We start from the raw sequence: 19,213 nt of genomic DNA on the forward strand, positions 1-19,213 counted from the left end.
AGTCCACATAAACAAACAGAATACCTGGTGGAGTAGATCACAGGTCCATTTGAGTATGTCTTAGGAAAGCTGGTCCCAATCTGAACAGGAACATACTGTTCTTTGAATAAGACCATGCACACTTATCAATCATTCAGTAAACATTTATTAAGCACCTACTATGTACCAGACAGTGTGCTAAGTGCTGGGTATACAAAAAAGGTAAAAGAAAGTCCCTGGGAGCAGCTAGGTGGCACAGTGGATAAGGCACTGGCCCTGGATTTGGGAGGACCTGAGTTCAAATCCTACCTCAGACACTTGATGCTGTGACCCTGGGCAAGTCACTGAACCCTCCCTCTCCCCCCCCCCCCCCGCCAAAAAGACAGTCCCTACCCTCAAGGTGATTAAAATCTAATAATTCAAAATCAGAGAAGGGTAAGATTGAAAAAAAGAAAAACTCTCTCATTTTACTGATGAGGAAGAAGCAGCCCAGAGGAAGGAAATTATATAACATAGCTCACATAGGTAAGTGGCGGAACTGGGATATGAAGTCATGTCTTTGAAATGCAAGTCCTATGGTTTTGCTACAACACTACACTTAGATTTCCGTGGTCTAGTCAACCAGAGGTAAATCTAAGAAATGATCCCTAACAATCTAAGCCATCTCATTTTCCCATGAGGACTCTAGCCTCAGGCTGAAATTAATTCCTTCTTCCCGTTAAATTTACTTTTCCCCTTCCTACCTCCTTTCCCTCACTGCTGCCTCCACAAGGTCTCAAGGCAAGAATTGACGTGTTTTATCTAACATTTGTCACTGCTCAAAAGGTCATTCTGGGGTACTTGTTCTTTTATCTCACAGATGATTCTATTTACAGTTTTAAAATAAAGTATGTCCCACACAAAAGGATGGTTTTTAGAAATTATTATCTATTCCTGAATTAACTGTCAGAAGATTCCTTTTGGGGCAGCTAGGTGGCACAGTGGATAGAGCACCAGCCCTAGAGTCAGGAGGACCTGAGTTCAAATCCGACCTCAGACACTTAATACTTACTATCTGTGTGACCCTAGGCAAGTCACTTAACCCCAATTCACACACACACACACACACACACACACACACACACACACACACACACACACACGAAGATTCTTTTTGCCTTAATGCTATTCTAATTTTGTATTCTTCTTGATTCACAGCTGCGATTCAAAAAGAGCCAACACTCTATGCCCTGTGCCAAGCTGGTCTCTAAATAATGCCTGGCTGGATGTTCTAGTAAAGCCTATGAAGCTCTATCAATGCTCATGAGAAGAATGCACAGTTGACTAGCTCATTTCTGAGTGGGGGACCTCAGGGAAGGATCAACTCTCTGATATCATGTTTTCTGAACTGTAGCTGCTCTGTGTTTCTTTGCCTTCTAAACATTAGTAATAGACAAATGAAGGTATTTCTTCATTGAATGTTTCAATGATTAGTATTGTCTCCGAAACAGAATAAATACATAGATATAGGGGGAAATGGGAGAAAAATCAGTGTTTCAGAAACCATCTGGGCAGAATGGCCTGATTTGTTCAGTGAAGCTTGGGCTCTTGGAGATATTTTTGATGACAACTTTAAAAGGAAGCCACTCATTTTATGTAGCTGCTATTGCCAAATTGTGCTTAAAATACAGTATATCACTTTACTCCAAGGAATTCTTCCAATACTCCAAGGAGGAAGGTAGGGAAGAATTAAATTCAGTAAGCTGAATTCTTCCCATTTTACAGGTGAGAGAATGCAGAAAACATAAGAAAGTGAATCAACTAAAGTCTTTGTATAAATAAGCTGAAGAGCTTAATATAGAATTCAAATCCTAACTTGGAGCATCATAAGGCTTTCTGATTTAGGCAGCCAAGGGTAAATGGTAATGGTTCATTCAAATATTGAATGCCATTTCAACTGAATGTTGTACAACCAGGACCCGAGTAGTGCAAATAATGAATTCTGTGAAGTGGTGTCATGCATTTGAATTCTAATTACATAAAATAGGAAAATTAGCTCTAGAATACTAGAAACATACAATGTAAATTTGAATAATGTGACAACTTCATAGGATTCATTATTCTCACTAATCGGGACATAGATATAATCACATCACCAATGCTTTAAGAATGACCCTGCATCTACACCTTTTAGTAACATAACCACTGACATACAGATTATAAAACCATCAATTTAGGACTACAATGAGCCTTAGAGATTATCCTGTCCAGGGCTTTTTGAAATTGGATTTATATATACATACACACATATAAACATGTGTATATATATATATATGTGTGTGTGTGTGTGTGTGTGTGTGTGTGTGTGTGTGTGTGTATGAGGATTATAACCAAGCCGTGAATGAAATACAGGCTATGAGGTTAGGAAGACCCGAGTTCAAATCCAGCCTCCAAAAGTTACTAGCTATGTGACCCTGGAAAAGTCATTAGGGCTCTGTTTGCCTCAGCTTCATAAATGGTAAAATGGAAATAACACCTTTATCCAAGGGTGGAGAGAAAATTAGGTAATATTTGTAAGGGGCTTTGCAAAGCCCTTTGTAAAGAACTAAATGCTAATCATTATTATATCATTATTTTGCTTTTAATGGACCCTACTAAACAATGATTAAATATATCTGTTTTCCTCCTCTTTTCTGGGGAAAAAATACTGTTAGAGAAAACTTCAGTTACAGATTAGACACGAGTTACAAAGCCACAAGTTATTTTAAACAGAATACACAAAGAATTTCTGAGATAGACAAACACCGAAGGGTCACCAGGTTGCTTATACATCTCTAGGTTTACAATGGCCAAAGATATGCAAGTTCTATTGCTGGCAGTTTAACTTTGTATTTTCTGTGAGAGCTTAGGGCATGTGGTTAATACCAATTTAGAAAGCCTTGAAATTCCTAATAGAAACATAGACAGACCCTGCAGCAGCACTAGCAGGGCCAATGATGATATTCACAGAGTAGGATTGATTTTTTTTCCCTATGAGCAAATGAACAGTTTCTAAGATCTCTATCTATTTTTGTTTTTTTTCCCCCTCTAGGGTTTAAATAACATGCATTTTGAAAAGAAAATCATTTCTATTAGTATCTTGCATTTGGATGTCAGGAAAACATACTATAAAGCCTCTGGCTATTTTCAAAGACTCATCCTCTACAGGAATACCTTCATCAAGGCGCATCTATGACTTAACCCAAAAGTGCTAAAAGAAGACAGAATAAAACACAGGGTCATTTGGTTACTATGTGGAAAGTGAGACAGTGAGACCAAAGAAATAGAATTAATTTCTCAAACACCTTTGGGAATCTAGAATGCTGGTTTGTTTTGTTTTGTGTTTTTTTTTATTAAAGTTTGTGTTACAAAGAAAAGACTAGATATCCTAAAGCTATCAAGAGGCTAAGCTGACTTCAATGTGGCACTCTGATCTTTTAAGTAATGTGTTAAGAAAGAGTCCCGAAACACAATTAGGTGTGGTGAGCCTTGGGTATTTCTCTTGAGTGGCATAATTAAAAGGTAAACTATTTATTGGTGGCATATAAGCATTTGGTAGAATGCCCATGGTACAGTGTGACAAAACTTGGGGTCTAGACAATAGTGACAGCACTCACATGCAGTCAGAAAGTTCACACAAGAGAAGTATGTGACAAGCAAATCATCAATAGTAGTTGACCTCTGAATTTGTAGCACAAAATTTCTGTTTACTTCTATACCCCTGACCAGGTCATCTTTAAGATGAGGCAATTCTATTGTAGGTGATCAAAGATGAAAACATAACAACACTGAAAGTTAGGATGGAGAAAGGAAGAGAAGAAAAGGGATATTTGAGCAGTCCCTATTTACAGGAGTAAACTTTCTCTCATGATGCCACTAGTACTATTATTCTCCATTCTGCAAGCTCTCCCTCTATAAGTTCTTTGAACTCAAAACTAAAGCAAAGACTGAAATGTCTATACACAATAATAGTAATCATAGTACCATTGATCCTAAAAATGCCTACTAGGCCCTAACTTTAAGATGAGAAAGTAAATTGGGGAAAAGAGGGAGATGATTTTTAAACAGGTTAACATTATGGCTAGAATTTGGACTGTAGCTTTGTTTTCACTATAACCCACACCAGTGTAAGATGGTAGAACAAAATTTCATTCATATACCAATTACAGTTGGCAATACATGCAGCTAGAAAGATTGGTGACACCACTATCATATCATAATTCTCCCTTTTGTTTTAACAGGCTAAATGGCAACATAAATACCAGATTTGGTATCTACATCACTTTGATCTCTCTACTAGATCAAGATCAAGAATATTGTATGCCTTTTCTTCCATTGTATACCTTTCTGTACTACTCTTTAAAACAAGCTAATTATAATATAGGTTCCCTGATTTAAAACTAGAAGGGACCCTAATGGTCATCTAGTCTACTAGTCTCATATATCCATCTAGTCTCACATATCCTTATTTTATAAATGAGGAAAGAGATTCATGGAACTTGAATGACTTCTCTAAATTCACACAGATACTAACTGGCAGAGTCAGTATCTGAATCCAGATCAACAAACATGAACTTGGACAGGCATTAATAGATAGTGGAGGATAGGCAGGCCTAGCATACTATGGTCCACGGGGTCATGAAAAGTTGGACATGACTGAAACACTGAACAACATACGTCTTTCTACTATACCACATTTCCTCCCTAGATTCTGTATGAGCCAGCCAGCATTAGGTAGGTAATCAATAGGTTGATTAAGCAATACCTGGTTAATAAGCCTCCAGAAGCTTTCTGTGGTGGTCTGAGACCAACATTACTTTTTTTCTTCATCCATAAGAAATTCAGAAAACTGAGTTTATACTTATATTTTAATGATTTGGTGGAAGCCCTGAGAAAATTCCTACTAAAGAAGCATGAATGGTAATTTGAAGGATGGGAGGAATTAATGTAAAATGTGTACCTGAGGGATAATGTTCATTCACTGGCCAGTTGTCGACCTGAAGTGTGGCATTGCCGCCATTCCTGGTGAAACGCACAACATGGTATTTGCCATCATTTACTGGAGTACTTTCCTCTTTGATGGAGATGTCCACTGTGCCAATGTTGAAGACCACTCCTATTTTACCCTGTTCCTAAAAGACAAAATGGCAAAGGATACTGTTATTATCTATAGAAAAGTTTATCCACAAAATTTCAAGTTTATTAATCTGTCAGCAAGCATATATTAAACACCTATTGTGTGCTACTGAGAATACAAATACAAATTGAGACCATCCCTATATCCAGAGAATATACATTCTACTGGGAGACATAACATGTTGGCATATAAGTAAGTAGTAAAAACGGCATACATACAAGATAATTATACAAAGATTTGAAAGGGGCACTAATAATCAGAGGAATCAAGAAAGGCCTCTTGAAGGAGGTGGCACTTGAGATGAGTCTTTCAAGGCTCAGCTTCAAGAGGCTTCCTTCAGGGAGCCAAATGTTCTAAAAAGTATAGGTAAGGAGAGAGACTATTATGAGCATAAGGACGGCTTGTGCAAAGAACAGTGCTGAAGGTCCTAAGGGTGAGTCCCTAAAGGCATAAACTAGTTTTCATCAAGAAGTCTTAATCCATAATTGTTCATGTAAGATCTCTCTCTCTTAGAGTTTTCATCTAAATATTGACCACAACTGATATCATAGAATAATATATATTTCTGCAGTGTTTTTGTTTTGTTTTTTATTTTTGTGTGAGGCAATTGGGGTTAAGTGACTTGCCCAGGGTCACACAACTAGTAAGTGTCAAGTGTCTGAGGCCAGGTTTGAACTCAAGTCCTCCTGGATCCAGGGCCAGTACTCTATCCACTGTGCCACCTAGCTGCCCCCGCAGTGTTTTTATCATAAGAATTAAAACCAGGCAGTTAGGTGGCACAGTGGTTAGAGCACCAGGCCTGAAGTCAGGAGGACCTGAGTTCAAACCTAGCCTCAGACACTTGACACTTACTAGCTGTGTGAACCTGGGCAAGTCACTTAACCCTAATTGCCTTACCAAAAGAAAAAAATGAATTAAAACCATCGGTATCATTTGAAAAATTAACAAACATGTATTATGTGCCTACTAAGTGCTAGGAACTGTGTGCTGGGTGCTAAGAATACAAAGACAAAAATAAAAGTATCTACCCATCAGGAAGGTACATTCTATCAAAGAAGACAACACATATAACTATATGCATATACACAGAAGACAAGGAAAATGAGTTCAAGCAGCTTCAGGAGTAAGACACTACTAGAAGCAAGGGGGATAAAGGAAAACCTCACATATAGAAGGTGGTGGTGGGATTCTAAGAGAAATGAGAATGAGAATGGCAATGAAAAAGAAGAGCTTTCTAGGTATGGGGGATAGCCAGTGCAAAGGTACCTAGATGGGAGATGGAATGTTGTGTGAAAAGAAGCTAAAGGGGCAGCTAGGTGGCACAGTGGATAAAGCACTGGCCCTGAATTCAGGAGTACCTGAGTTCAAATCCGGCCTCAGACACTTGACATACTTACTAGCTTTGTGACCCTGGCAAGTCACTTAACCCTCATTGCCCTGGGGGGGCGGGGCGCGGGGAAGAAGCTAAAGCTGGAAAGGTAGATTAGAGACTGGTTATAAAGGGCTCTAAACTGCAAATAGGCATTTGAACATTTGAACCCATAGGCACTGCAGAGTCATTGGGGTTTATTGAGTAGGAGAGTGACATGGTAAGATCTATTTATAAGAAAATATTGTCACTTTGTTACCTGTGTGAAGTCTGTACTGGAGAGGGGAGAAACTTGAAATAATGAGTATGTTTAGGAGGCCGATTCAATAACACAAGCAAGGAGTAATGAGGACCTAGGCTATCTTTTAAGAAGAAGGGTAAAGATATAAGCATCCTTTAAAGAGGGCATCTCATAGAATGATCAAGGTGTGCTATTTTATTGTTAGGGTCAGTCAAAATTCCTGGTTACAGAAGAGAATGTCAATATCTGAGAATCACTATGGCATTTTCTATTGGCCAGTGGAGTAAGGCACTGAATACATTGGTCAGCAGGGTGACAGACTGGTTTAAGAATTCTGGGGAACATTAAACAATTCCTTACTCTTGTGGAACCTGGAAGAACCTCTCAGACTTCCAATCCAGATATTGGCCATAGCTGATATTCTTTTAAGTAATCTTGCTATGATGCCAAGACTATCATTTGAAAACTGAAAAATTCAATGAACTATTTTTCAACATGTCCCCAAATAATTAGGGTAGTTTAATTTTTTTCTCCACTACATGGATTGTTAATGGCTTAACACTGGTATGTTCTCATAGAGATAAGAATTTCATTACAGGTTGAATATATATGGAATAAACTGTAGTTTCTGCTTAATCTTGCTCTCTTGACAGTGGATGTTTTAGAAAACTGGTTCTATTAGAGTATTGCAGATATAAATTTTTGTATTAACTTGATTATAACATGAACTTTCATTATTATTATTCTAAAGTCATTCATTATTAATATTCTGAAGCTATTATCATCTGGTCACCATTGTAAATATATTCTTGTCACCCCATTTGAAAATGGGATCATTGATAAAAATTGAGGTGAATGAATGAATGAAAATGCATATAAATGTTTGTTATGTGTCAAGTACTGTACTAAGTGTGAGGGATAAGAATATAAAGAATAAGACAACTCCTCTCTCTAGGACATTATCTTTTAATAGGGAGAAATGTCATTTGGGAAAAAAAGCAACCACTAAAAGAAATTTGGTTTGGGGGAATCACAGGGATTGTGAGTTGATTCAAACATCATTTAACCGACCTGTCCTTTTCAGAAGCAATAGTACTATTGATTTGAATAGAGTACTTGGAAAAAAAAGGATAGTGTAGATAGCCACATGTCCTCACTGGGCAATTGGATAGGATATGAAGCAAAGGTTGGTATGTTAGTTTGCACTCATTCAGTCACCAACCAAGACAGTTCAGCTTCAGACTCAAAGCTCCAAAGCTGAATGGGTTAACTTTCTCAATGACAAGGATATGGATTTCGATGGCAGTGCATTTGGCAAGATGGCAATGGTGGATGGCTGGATGGGATAAAAAACATGTTCTAGTTTGAGGCTGGCTAGATAGAGTGGGATAGGTAAGTTTGTACTTAGAAAGAAGTTTATAAATAGTCCCAGTAATAGAAAGTGAAGAGTTGTAATTTGGCACAGAGGAACACAGAAATTTTTAAAACATAGTTTTGTCACCATTGTCTATAATGGTTTATTCAATGTTAAATGATCCTATTTGTAGGAATGTAAATGTAACCCATTCATTATCAAAAGTATCAGAACTGTCCTTTATTAAATACCATCCTCACAGTTATCAGTCCAATTTATAGCGAACTCATTTGAAAGGGGACAGGAATGGCAGCACAGGGAGGACCTCTGTCTTAATGATACTGAATCCATTCGTCTAATATATGGTTACTAGAAACCAGCTTTCCTAGTAAATCCCTAATTTATGAAACGAATCAAGGAACTTCCTGTGGGCCAGTTTCTACACTATGGAACAAACAGCCAGAGAAAGGAAAAGTTGTTAGGAAATGGAGAGATGAGGAGTTGTTTTTGCACTTTATCTTCATGCAGCCCCTGTACCTATAGCAAAGAGACCAGTGAAGCTCAGAGTAGAAATAGCTACAATAAGTTTATGCTGAGGTTATACGGGAACAGTTTCCATAACCAAGTGGCTCTAGAATTGCCTCTCCCTCAAAATCTTCACACCTGTGGATGAACCCCTCAAACAATTCCTCAAAGATTTTAATTGCAGAAAGAAAAAAGTGAAATAAAACAAAAAAATTGTTTGGATTCTAGAGTATTAATTTCATGGCTATTGGTGATGAGGATATCATCTACTTGCCAAAGAGCAACTGTGGAACAAACAGTAACTACTGCCAAAGCACTTATTGCTCCCCTTCTCTGATAATTAGGAACTACTTGGAGACAGATTGCGTGTAAGCATTGGGATAATAAGATCTGAAGTATAGGGATATAATCAGCCTTCTCTAACCAGCACCATCATCTGGCTCTTGGAATGGTTTCACAAAATTGAACCCTTTCTCAATTTTCATAATAGTTTGGCCCAGTTACTGAACAACAGATTAGGATCAGAGATGGAGAGTTGGAAGAGACCTCAGACATCATTTAGTCTAACCCCTTTGTTTTACAGATGAGGAAACTGAGGGCCCAAGAAGTTAAGTGATTTGCCCAAGTTCACTCAGATAAGAAGGGGCAGAGGCAGGGTTTTGTAATCAGGTTCTCAATTCCATATTAAATGTTCTTTCAATCTTTCCAACTTCTGAAAATTCAGGAGCTATGAGTTTTAATTCTCACTGTCACATTAGTTTGTGAGATTCAATCACAACCTGAACCTTTTCATTGTCCGTGAAAAGGTTTTTATAAACTAGGATATAGGAGTTTCTTAGTAGACCTCAGAGTTCTTGGGAATTGTTTATTTTGTTGTTTTAGTCTTGGCAATTAGAGGTCGACAAATTGGTATCATATCTCTGTGTCTCTTAGATGGTATGGTTTAATTTAAAAAAAGGAACCTGAGAAAGGCTGTACTGTCATTAAAATTAATATAGTCATAACCATAATCTAAAGGTATTTTAGAAATGTACATGCATACATACATACATACATACATGTGCACATACAGAGAGATGTGTATATATGTATGTATGTATATTTCTACAATAAATTTCATATATTGAATTCTGGGGAAGAGAGCAGTGGTACTACATACTTAGGAGGTCAGTTTCCATCATGGATTCAGTAATATTAAGGAATGTCCTGAGATTTGCTTTATGCCATTAAAAAACTCTGACTATTATATTAATAAAACTGCCAACTTGTGCATGAAGCCTTTCCTGATGCTCCCAACTTCTTGGGGCTTCCCCCTGAAGCCCACCTTACATTTATTTCACATATAGTTACATATGTACATCTTGTTTCCCTTGATAGAAGGTAAGTTCCTTGAGGGCAGAGACTTTTATTTTTATCTACATATCCAGAACATCTAGCACCATGCCTGAACATCAGTAAATATCTTAGTATCTATTAAGAAACTACATTATGTTGAGTACAGCACAGTGTAGGGACTTAAAAATGCTCATTGAATGATTCATGTATTAGAAAATTTACCAAATATTCTACATATGTATTATCTCATTGGAATTTTACAATCATGTGAGGTAAGCACTGCACTCATCACTATCCCCATTTTACAGATCAGGAAACTGAGGTCCAAGAGATTATGTAAATTACCCACCAAGGTCACATATGCAGCAAATGTCAGAAATGACATTTTAAGAAATGTCCACTTGATTCCAAAGTCCATTATGTTATCTACTATATCCACTCTGCCTCCTATGGTGGAAAATGTTATAAGAAATCATATTTATTCCTAATTCTCTAATTAGGGTCATGAAATAATAGATTTAAAGAACCTCAGAAGCTGTCTAATCAAACTCTGCCATTTTACAGGTGATGAAACTGATATCTAAGGATGTTATGATTTCCCCGAGGCCATATAAGTTGTAGTAAGTGGCAGGGCCAAGATTTGGACCCCAGGTCCCAGATTATAACTCCAATGCTCTCTCTACTGCACCATACTGTCTCCCATGGTGGAAAGTGGTGGAAGATCTTTTAGTTCTAATTACATATTTAGGTACTAGCATGGTAGATCCTATGCCAAAAGAAAACCGACATAGCAAAACATAAAACCCTAGCAAACTAGGAAAACAACAGTAGCAGCAAAAAGAAGCATTAATCAAGTATCTATTAGGGGAGAGGTATTGGGCTGTGTTGGAATATACTAGTATTCTCTCACTTTAGTTCACTAAAGGAATAAAGACATTTACTATGTCTAGAATTGGGAGAACTTCTCTACCCAGGTATCGTTGAGAGAACTAGAATGACTTCTCTCACCTGCTATATGAGTTCATTAACCATCTGTGACCTCCAAGCATATAATCCATAACAACATGATTCCAAGAGTCATGAGGCAGCTATGAAAAATTAACTCTTTAAGTTCATTCAGTACCCATCTGAACAGTTAGAGAAATGGCCCTGATTTTCCATTTTATATTTCACGAAATTTAGAAACAGAGTATGCAACTTCAGGACAAAGAGGGAATGAATGAATAAAAATCATTTATTAAGAACTTAGTAACAATAATAGCTAGCGTTTTCATAGTGAATGATATATAAAGCACTTCACATATTTTTTCATTTCATCTTCACAATAACCATGTGAGGATTTGATTATTTTTAGTTTATAGATGATGAGACAAGCTAAGGGACTTGCCCAGGTTCACCAAATCATTCTAGAAACATGTTACTATGAGGAGCCAGACAGTCACCTTATTAGCATAAAGAGTTAAGAGACTTTCACTGCCCAAGAGCTTGTCTCAACAACCAGCCATATGGATAGTTTTATAGAACTCATATTTGTACTAAAATGGGAAACATCCATGTAATTTCTATTCCATAGATAGAACTTTTGCAGATTCAGTTCATTTTGGTCACTAATTAATCATGATCAGAGACCAATTTCACAGGCAACGATGAGATCTTTAAGCCAACATTCAGCAATACTTGGCAGTTTCTCTGTCAAAAGCAAAAGAAAAGATAAGTCTTGGTTCAATGAGTTGGAATGATAAGCTAGCTCTATCATCAGGAAGATTTTTTTTTTCTGTGAGATCCATAATAGATGCAGGAAAGAGGGAGATTTAATCTCTGCCAGAAAAATAAATAAATAAATGCTTGGGCCTTATCTTAGACACAGCACATTTGAAATTGCAATCATTCTTATGAAGAGATCATTGCAATCCTGCTAGCAGATGCCAAAGTCAATGGAGACCCTAACCCAGATGTCTCATTTTGCCTCTTCATTGGTAAATGTGGCTGTGCTATGCCTCAGATGTGGTTTCTGTACTATCAGGAATAAGACTTCATTTCTGCAGCCTCTCTGTTATTTTTCAGATGACCGCACTGACATTGTAATGGGTAGCAAAACTTCACTGCTTCAGTTCATAATGAGGCACAGGAGAAAACTTGTGGAAAGTACCTTTCCATACGTCTGTCTCAGTTTGAATCTTCCCTTGTTCTCCTCAGTAGTTATGGAGAGACACTCTGCCTGTCTGTGAGTCAAAGGTGGAAAAGAAATCCCGTGAAATGTCTAAAAGAATCTCCATGACTCACCTAGTATGTAATATTGGGCAATTCACTTAACCTCTCTGGGCCTCTGTTTCCTCATGAGAGAAATGATTATTTCTCTCTTCTGTTAATAATCAATTATTGAATTAAGGATAGGATTTTTTCTTTTTTTTTTCTTTTTTTTGTGAGGCAATTGGGGTTAAGTGACTTGCCCAGGGTCACACAGCTAGTAAGTGTTAAGTGTCTGAGACCAGATTTGAACTCAGGTCCTCCTGAATCCAGGGCTGGTGCTCTATCCACTGCACCACCTAGTTGCCCCAGGAATAGGATTTTTTCAGAAGCAGGTAGGTTCTTCTCTGAAGGGCATTGTTGATGGATGAAATTACCTAAATCTCCAGTATACATGCTTTTTCGTACTGGGTCCCAGACCCTACCCAATTAAAGAAACTTACAAAGAATTTAATCTAAAGTGAATTCCATTCCATTGTGTTCCGCTCATCCAGGTGCAAGCAGAAGTGGGCCCCCTTTTGTCTAGATTGCCTTAGGCAGAGTATTCATTTTTTTAATCTTAAAAGTATTTTATTATATTCCAGTTACATGAAAAGATAATTTTCAACATTTGTTATTATAAGAATTTGAGTTCCAAATTTTTCTCCCTCCCCCCTCTTCAAGACAGAAAGCAATCTGATATGTACAATCAAATTAAACATATTTCTGTGAAAGAAGAATCAGAATAAAAGGGAAAAAAGCTCAAAAAACAAAAAACCCTAGAAATAGTATGGTTCAATCTGCATTTTGTTTCAACATTTCTTTTTCTTTTTTTTTTTTGGATGTGGAGAACATTTTACATCATAAGTCATTTGGAATTGTCTTGCACCATTGTATTGCTGAGAAGAGCTAAGTCTATCACAGTTGATCATTGCACAATGTTGCTGTTACTGTGAACAATGTTTTCCTGGTTCTGCTCATTTCACTAAGCATCAGTCCACTTAAGTCTTTCCAGGTTTTTCTGAAATCTGGATGCTCATTATTTCTTAAAGCACAATAGTATTCCATTGTATTCATATACCACTTGCTCAGCTATTCCCCAATTCCTCAATTTCCAATTCTTTGCACAACAAAGAGAACCGTTACAAATATTTTTGTACATGTGGCTCCTTTTGCCTTGTTTATGATCTCTTTGGCATACAGACCTAATAGTGGTATTACTGGGTCAAAGGGTATGAGCAGCCCCATAGCCCCTTGGGCATAATTCCAAAGGCAGAGTAGTCTCATGAAAAGATGTCTTTTTTTGTTATCAGTTATAGTCCCAAATCCTCATGAGAATAAGCCCATCTCTCATTATAATATTCATTCTTCATTACATTAGTCAATCAGAGTCAATTGCCAACTTCAGGAACACCCACTCTTAGAAGGGCACATAAGCATTTTGTGGGTTCCATGAGGGGACTTTGGCATTCGAGAGTGCTACTGACCCCTTTTATTATTACTAGCATGATTAATAAAATGATTAATTACCCAGAAATCATATCTCCTGAACTATTTATACATCATACTCATCTTCAAACTCAAGATTAGATAATGTGTCAGGTCAGCAATCATTTATGAAGCCCATACCATGTGGCAGTCACTGTACTAAACATTGAGGATATAAAGCAAAGGAAAAAAAGATAGCCTCTGCTGTCTCTCATGGAGTGTTCAGTCTAAGAGAGGAGGTGATATGAAAACTATGCACAAGGCAAGTATATATGGAGTGAATGTTGATAATCAATGGAGAAGAGGCACCAGCATTAAAGAAACTTGAGAAAGGCTTCTTTTAGAAGGAGGTACTTAAGCTAAGATTTGAAGGAAGGAATGAGACTAAGATTAAAAGGGAAAGAGTTCCTAGAATAGGAGACAGCCAGTGAAAATACCTGGAGTTGAGAGATGGAGTTTCTTGTTTGAGTGACGGCTAGGAAGCAAGTGTCCTGGATCTGAGAGTACCCAGAGGGCAGTAAGATATAAAGTACTTTGCAAAGAATACAATACCATACAAATGTTGGTTGGTGGTGGTGTTATTGCTATTACTATTATAATTATTATCCTTATCCTTAGCAATAGCAGAACAGCATCCACATTATTTTTTGTAAGAGAAATTGGTGCTCCTAATTCCAGGTAAATTTGGTTTAAACATGTTTGGAATTATCTTTGCCTAGTGACATGGTAAGAAAAAGGAAGAGGTGAGGTAGGTACACGTGGAAGATGCTGGTCCTGGGAAATATGGAGATAGCAAATACATCTCACCAGCCAGACAAAATGATTCTTGAAAACAGTTTTGCAAAGTTCATCCATGATCACAACCTTAGAGTTATAATCTCTGCAACCTTTATTTTCTATTATAGGCCTCTCCAAGACATGTGAAGTAAAGCTAAGGAATGATCTGGCCATAAATTGTAACTCCACCACCCATCACCACTGAAGTCACAATAGAGGAAATCAATTCAATCTGTGATCTTCCATTATATTGAAAAGAAAACCAAGCAGTAAATCAGAAAACATGACAAAAGAATCCTCAAGTATTTTAGTAAAAGATGTTAGGAGGGTGGAGAAACAGTTGTTTTTTAACAGTAAGGTTTCATCAATAATGAATATTTATGGATCCATGGACTTCACAGGATTAGTCCCAAGCCTAATGTCCTGATTTCCTATTCTCAATTTTACAACTGATTCCTGTGGAGGTGACCCAGGAGGTGCTGCTCACACCAAGCAGGGGACAGGCTCAGAAAATGAGAATAAGCAAGAACAAGTAAAATCCTCAGGGGGAAAAAAGATGCTTCTGAAAGAATCTTCATCCATTCCAAAAGGCCCCAAGGGAAACTATAATACTCCATTAGACTGCTTTAGAGAACTGCAATTGACAGAAATGGAACCCTGCATCCTATCACATACAAGGGGGATTTGAACTAACACATTACAATTATTATAGAATGCAATACTTTAACACCTCAGCTTCCCACACAATGGTTCTGATCCTTTCATCTTAGAGACTGATATTGTGGAAAAGAGCTCATTCACAAGGCAGCCTGTTAGCCTTGGCCATAAACAAAGCCTTGAACCGGATTAGAAAGTAAAACAAATACAGGAGGAAATCCCCAAATCGAAAACCCTAGTGCCTACTATGCATTGAAATGTATCAACTACTCATGACCCCTTAGCAGAGCAGGAGGTGATTGAAACAGCTAGGTAGAGTAGTGGACTTACAATCAGGAAGATCTGATTTAAAATCTTGCTTCAGACACTTCCTAGCTGTGTGACTGATGGTAGGCAATTACCTTAAACTTGCAGTGCTCCAGTTCTAGGCAACTATCTTAGAGTCTAATTCATACATAAGTTGCTGATCTACATTGGTGGAGGGAACTGCCACAAAGGGAGTTTCTTACATGTGTGAAATCACAGGTTCAAACCTGATTGCATCAAGGATTTCCTTCATAGCAATGTGGCCACTTGGGCAAATATTTATTAAGTACTTACTATATTGTAGGCACTGTGATAAGGACTAAAGATACAAAAAAAAAAAAAGGTAAAAATAGTCTCTGCCCTCAAGGGATTTATTTTCTAATGAGTGGGAGGGGCAATGTATGAAAGCTAAGTATATGCAAGATAAATACAGAGTAGAAGGGAAGTAATATGGAGGAGAAAGTATTAGCAACTGGGTAGTACCCTGAGAGTCCTTCTGCAGAAAATAGAATTTTAGCTGAATCTTGGAGGAAGGGAAAGTAAGAAGCAAAAGTGAAGAGGAAGAAAATCCCAGATATGGGGAAAATCAATGCAAAGGCATGGAACCTGGAAATGGAATGTTATATGTAAGGGATAAGAAGTATGCCAGTTCAATTGGATCATAAAGTACATGGACAGGTATAAAATATACAAAGACTGGGAAGGAAGAGACCAGGTTAGAAATTGTTTTAAATGGAAAAAAGATGACTTTATATTTGATACTTGAGGCAATATAGAGCTGCTGAAGTTTATTGAGTAGTGATGTGATATGGGTAGGCCTGTGTTTTAGGAAGGACACTGGCAGCTTAGAGGAGGATGGATTTGAATGGGAAACAATTTAAGGAAGGGCATCCAATGACAAAGCTATTACAATAGTCTCTGTAAGAGGTGATGAGGGACTGAACTAAGGTGGTAGCTCTATTACAAGAAAGAAAGGGACATGTATGAGGTATGTAGAAGGAAAAATAGTAAAACTCAGAAAAGCATTAGCTATTGTGGGGCTTAGTAAGCCTGGGTGATTGAGACAATGGTAGTAGCTTTGACAGTAATGTCGTCATTCAGTCATTTCAGTCATTTCTGACTCTTTGTGATACAATTGGGGTTTTCTTGGCAAAGAAACTTAGAGTGGTTAGCTATTTCCTTCTCCAACTCATTTTATAGATGAAGAGACTGAGGCAAATGACTTGCCCAGGTCATTCAACTATTAAGTATCTGAGGCAATATTTGAACTAAGGAAGATGAGTCTTCCTGACTCTAGACCTAGAATTTGACCCACTCAGCCACCTAACTGTCCCCTTGACAGTAATAGAGAAGTTCAAAAGAAGATAGCAGTTTGGGGAAGAAAGATAATGAGTTCATTTTTGGAATGATGGATTTGAAATGTCTATGAAGGACTGCAATCTAGGATGTTTTTCTAAACCCCAATTTTCTTATATGTAAAACAGGAATAATAATACATGCATTCCTACCCTCAGTTTTGTGGTTGTTGTTGTTGTTTTTTAACTGTAAAGAATTATTTAAACTTGAGCTGTTTACTGTTGTTATTTTAGTTTTCAATGTTACTGGTGACTAACTCAGAATTGAGAATTCTGAATTTAAATTAAAAATCTACGTTTGTCACGCACTTTGGGCAAGTTAATCACACTTGCCATGGTTCAATTGTCCCAGTTGTAAAAATTATAGATATTGAATGTAAAATGCCTGATTCTGGCATTCCAGGCCCTCTACAATATAGTGTAAGCCTATCTTTTCATTCTTATCTCTTCCTGACTCTGTTTTAGCCAAAGTGGATGGCTCTTCCCTGCCCCTGCCTCAACTCACCCATATCCTCTCAATGTGAAGGAACATCTGTCTTCAAATTTTTCATTGCCCCATGCCAGGACCTTTCCTTTATACTTAACTTACTCTCCTTTGTACTAAAGCTCATGCTTTCTTTTATTACATTTAAGTGAACATGCATTTCCTACTCATCCCCACTAGGTTATAAGGCTTTTGAGAACAAGATCTCTTTCCAGGCAGAGTAGATTGATCACTTGACCTGGAATAAGGAAGAACTTAGTTCACATCCAGTCTCACTTAGCCGTATGACCATGGACAAGTGACTTGTTGCTACCTGCCTCAGTTTCCTCATCTGCAAAATGGGGATAATAATGGCATCTACCTTTCAGGATGATTGTGAGGGTTAAATGAATTATTTGTCAAGTGCTTTGTAAACCTTAAAGTGCTATCTAATTACTACCTGATATAATAAATCTGATAATCTAATAAAGCTTACATAAAATAATGATATAATACATACATATTATTATTATTACCTCTAACTCCAAACATTGTACTTTACACAAAAAAAGACAATAAGGTTTTGTTGTGTGGTTTATTTGTTTTTTTTACCATGATTCAAGAGCACTGATGATAAAGAATGCTACCCTCCTCCTGACAGGATGTTGATATACTCAAATTGCTGAATGAGACATCCATTTTTTTGATGTGACTAATGTGGAAAAATTTTTTGACTATGTATCTCTGTTATAAGAATTTTTCCCCCTTTCACAATGGTGGAACAGGAAAAGGTGAAAATAAATGTTGGCTAATTGGAAAAAAATTTAAAAATCAATGTTTGTTGAATGAATTAATGAATGTTGAACAAAAATGCACACAGATACACACATCCTTGTGTTTTGTTTTTAAATAGGAAAAAAGAGAAAGAGATGTAAGAATGAATACAGTTCCTATACATAGCATACCATATCTCTCCCCCTGCTTCTCCTCCCCCAACTCCTTTAACTAGGCTGTCCTTTGTGCCTAGAATAGGCTCTCTCCTCAGTTGTGCCTCCTAGAATCCCTGTCTTCCTTCAGATGCTACCTCCTACTCTAAGTCTTTCCTGATCCTCCAGACCTAATAAAATAATTATGAAAAAACTTTGTATCGGCTTAGATGTTGTTTCCCTCAAATAAAAAGTAACAGCCTCGAGGGCAGGGACAAGGCACTGTTTTTTTTGTTTTGTGTTGCTTTGGGTTTTTTTTTTTGTTTGTTTAGTCTTTGTCTCTCAAATACCTAGTAATACATTTAATCGGTGTTTGTTCAACTACTAAGAACCTAAAGCAGGAAAGGGTTTGGCGTACACTGGAAGGGTAGTTCTGAACAAGAATTAACAGCTACTGAAAAGAATTAAAATGCAAGACAATCTCACCAGAAGCCTGGTCTGAGATTGGATATGACACAGTGAAAAGAGCATTAGAAGGGGCAGCTAGGTGGCGCAGTTGATAGAGCATCAGCCCTGGAGTCAGGAGTACCTGAGTTCAAATCCGGCCTCAGACACTTAACACACACTTACTAGCTGTATGACCCTGGGCAAGTCACTTAACCCCAATTGCCTCACTAAAAAAAAAAAATGAACTTTAAAAGAGTACTAGATTTGGAGTTAAATGACAGCTTCAAATTCTGCCTTTTTGACAATGATTTGTGACTTCGGGCAAGTAAGTTAATACCCTCTCTGGTCCTCAGTTTGTTCACATATAAAGTGAAGAGTTTGGATTAGATGATCACCAAAGTCAGCGCTCAACCTGTAATTCTATGTATGTGACCCTATGTAAACCTAACCATTAATTACTCAAATTATATTTCCAGGTAATTTTCATGTGTAAAGACTTCAATTGAAATCAGTCATAAGGACTGAAGTCTGTGGATGGGGGTGGGGGGGCGGAGTTTGAAAGACCACTTCTGTAGCAACCCCAACACTGGGCCAAGGCCAACAGCTAAGT

At 37.5% G+C, this 19,213-nt stretch overlaps 1 protein-coding gene across 8 annotated transcripts in view; it reads right to left on the minus strand.

Annotated features, from left to right (window-relative positions):
• Positions 1-19,213, minus strand: part of LOC122737954 (neurexin-3-beta) — a 747,838-nt gene that overhangs the window by 224,928 nt on the left and 503,697 nt on the right. For all 8 annotated transcript variants that reach the window (XM_043979971.1, XM_043979964.1, XM_043979970.1 and 5 more), the window contains exon 3: positions 4,958-5,129. In XM_043979971.1, coding sequence (XP_043835906.1) covers positions 4,958-5,129 — 172 coding nt within the window. The remainder of the gene's footprint in view (positions 1-4,957; positions 5,130-19,213) is intronic.

This window comes from Dromiciops gliroides, chromosome 2 (genome assembly GCF_019393635.1).
Source record: "Dromiciops gliroides isolate mDroGli1 chromosome 2, mDroGli1.pri, whole genome shotgun sequence".
NCBI lineage: Eukaryota > Metazoa > Chordata > Mammalia > Microbiotheria > Microbiotheriidae > Dromiciops > Dromiciops gliroides.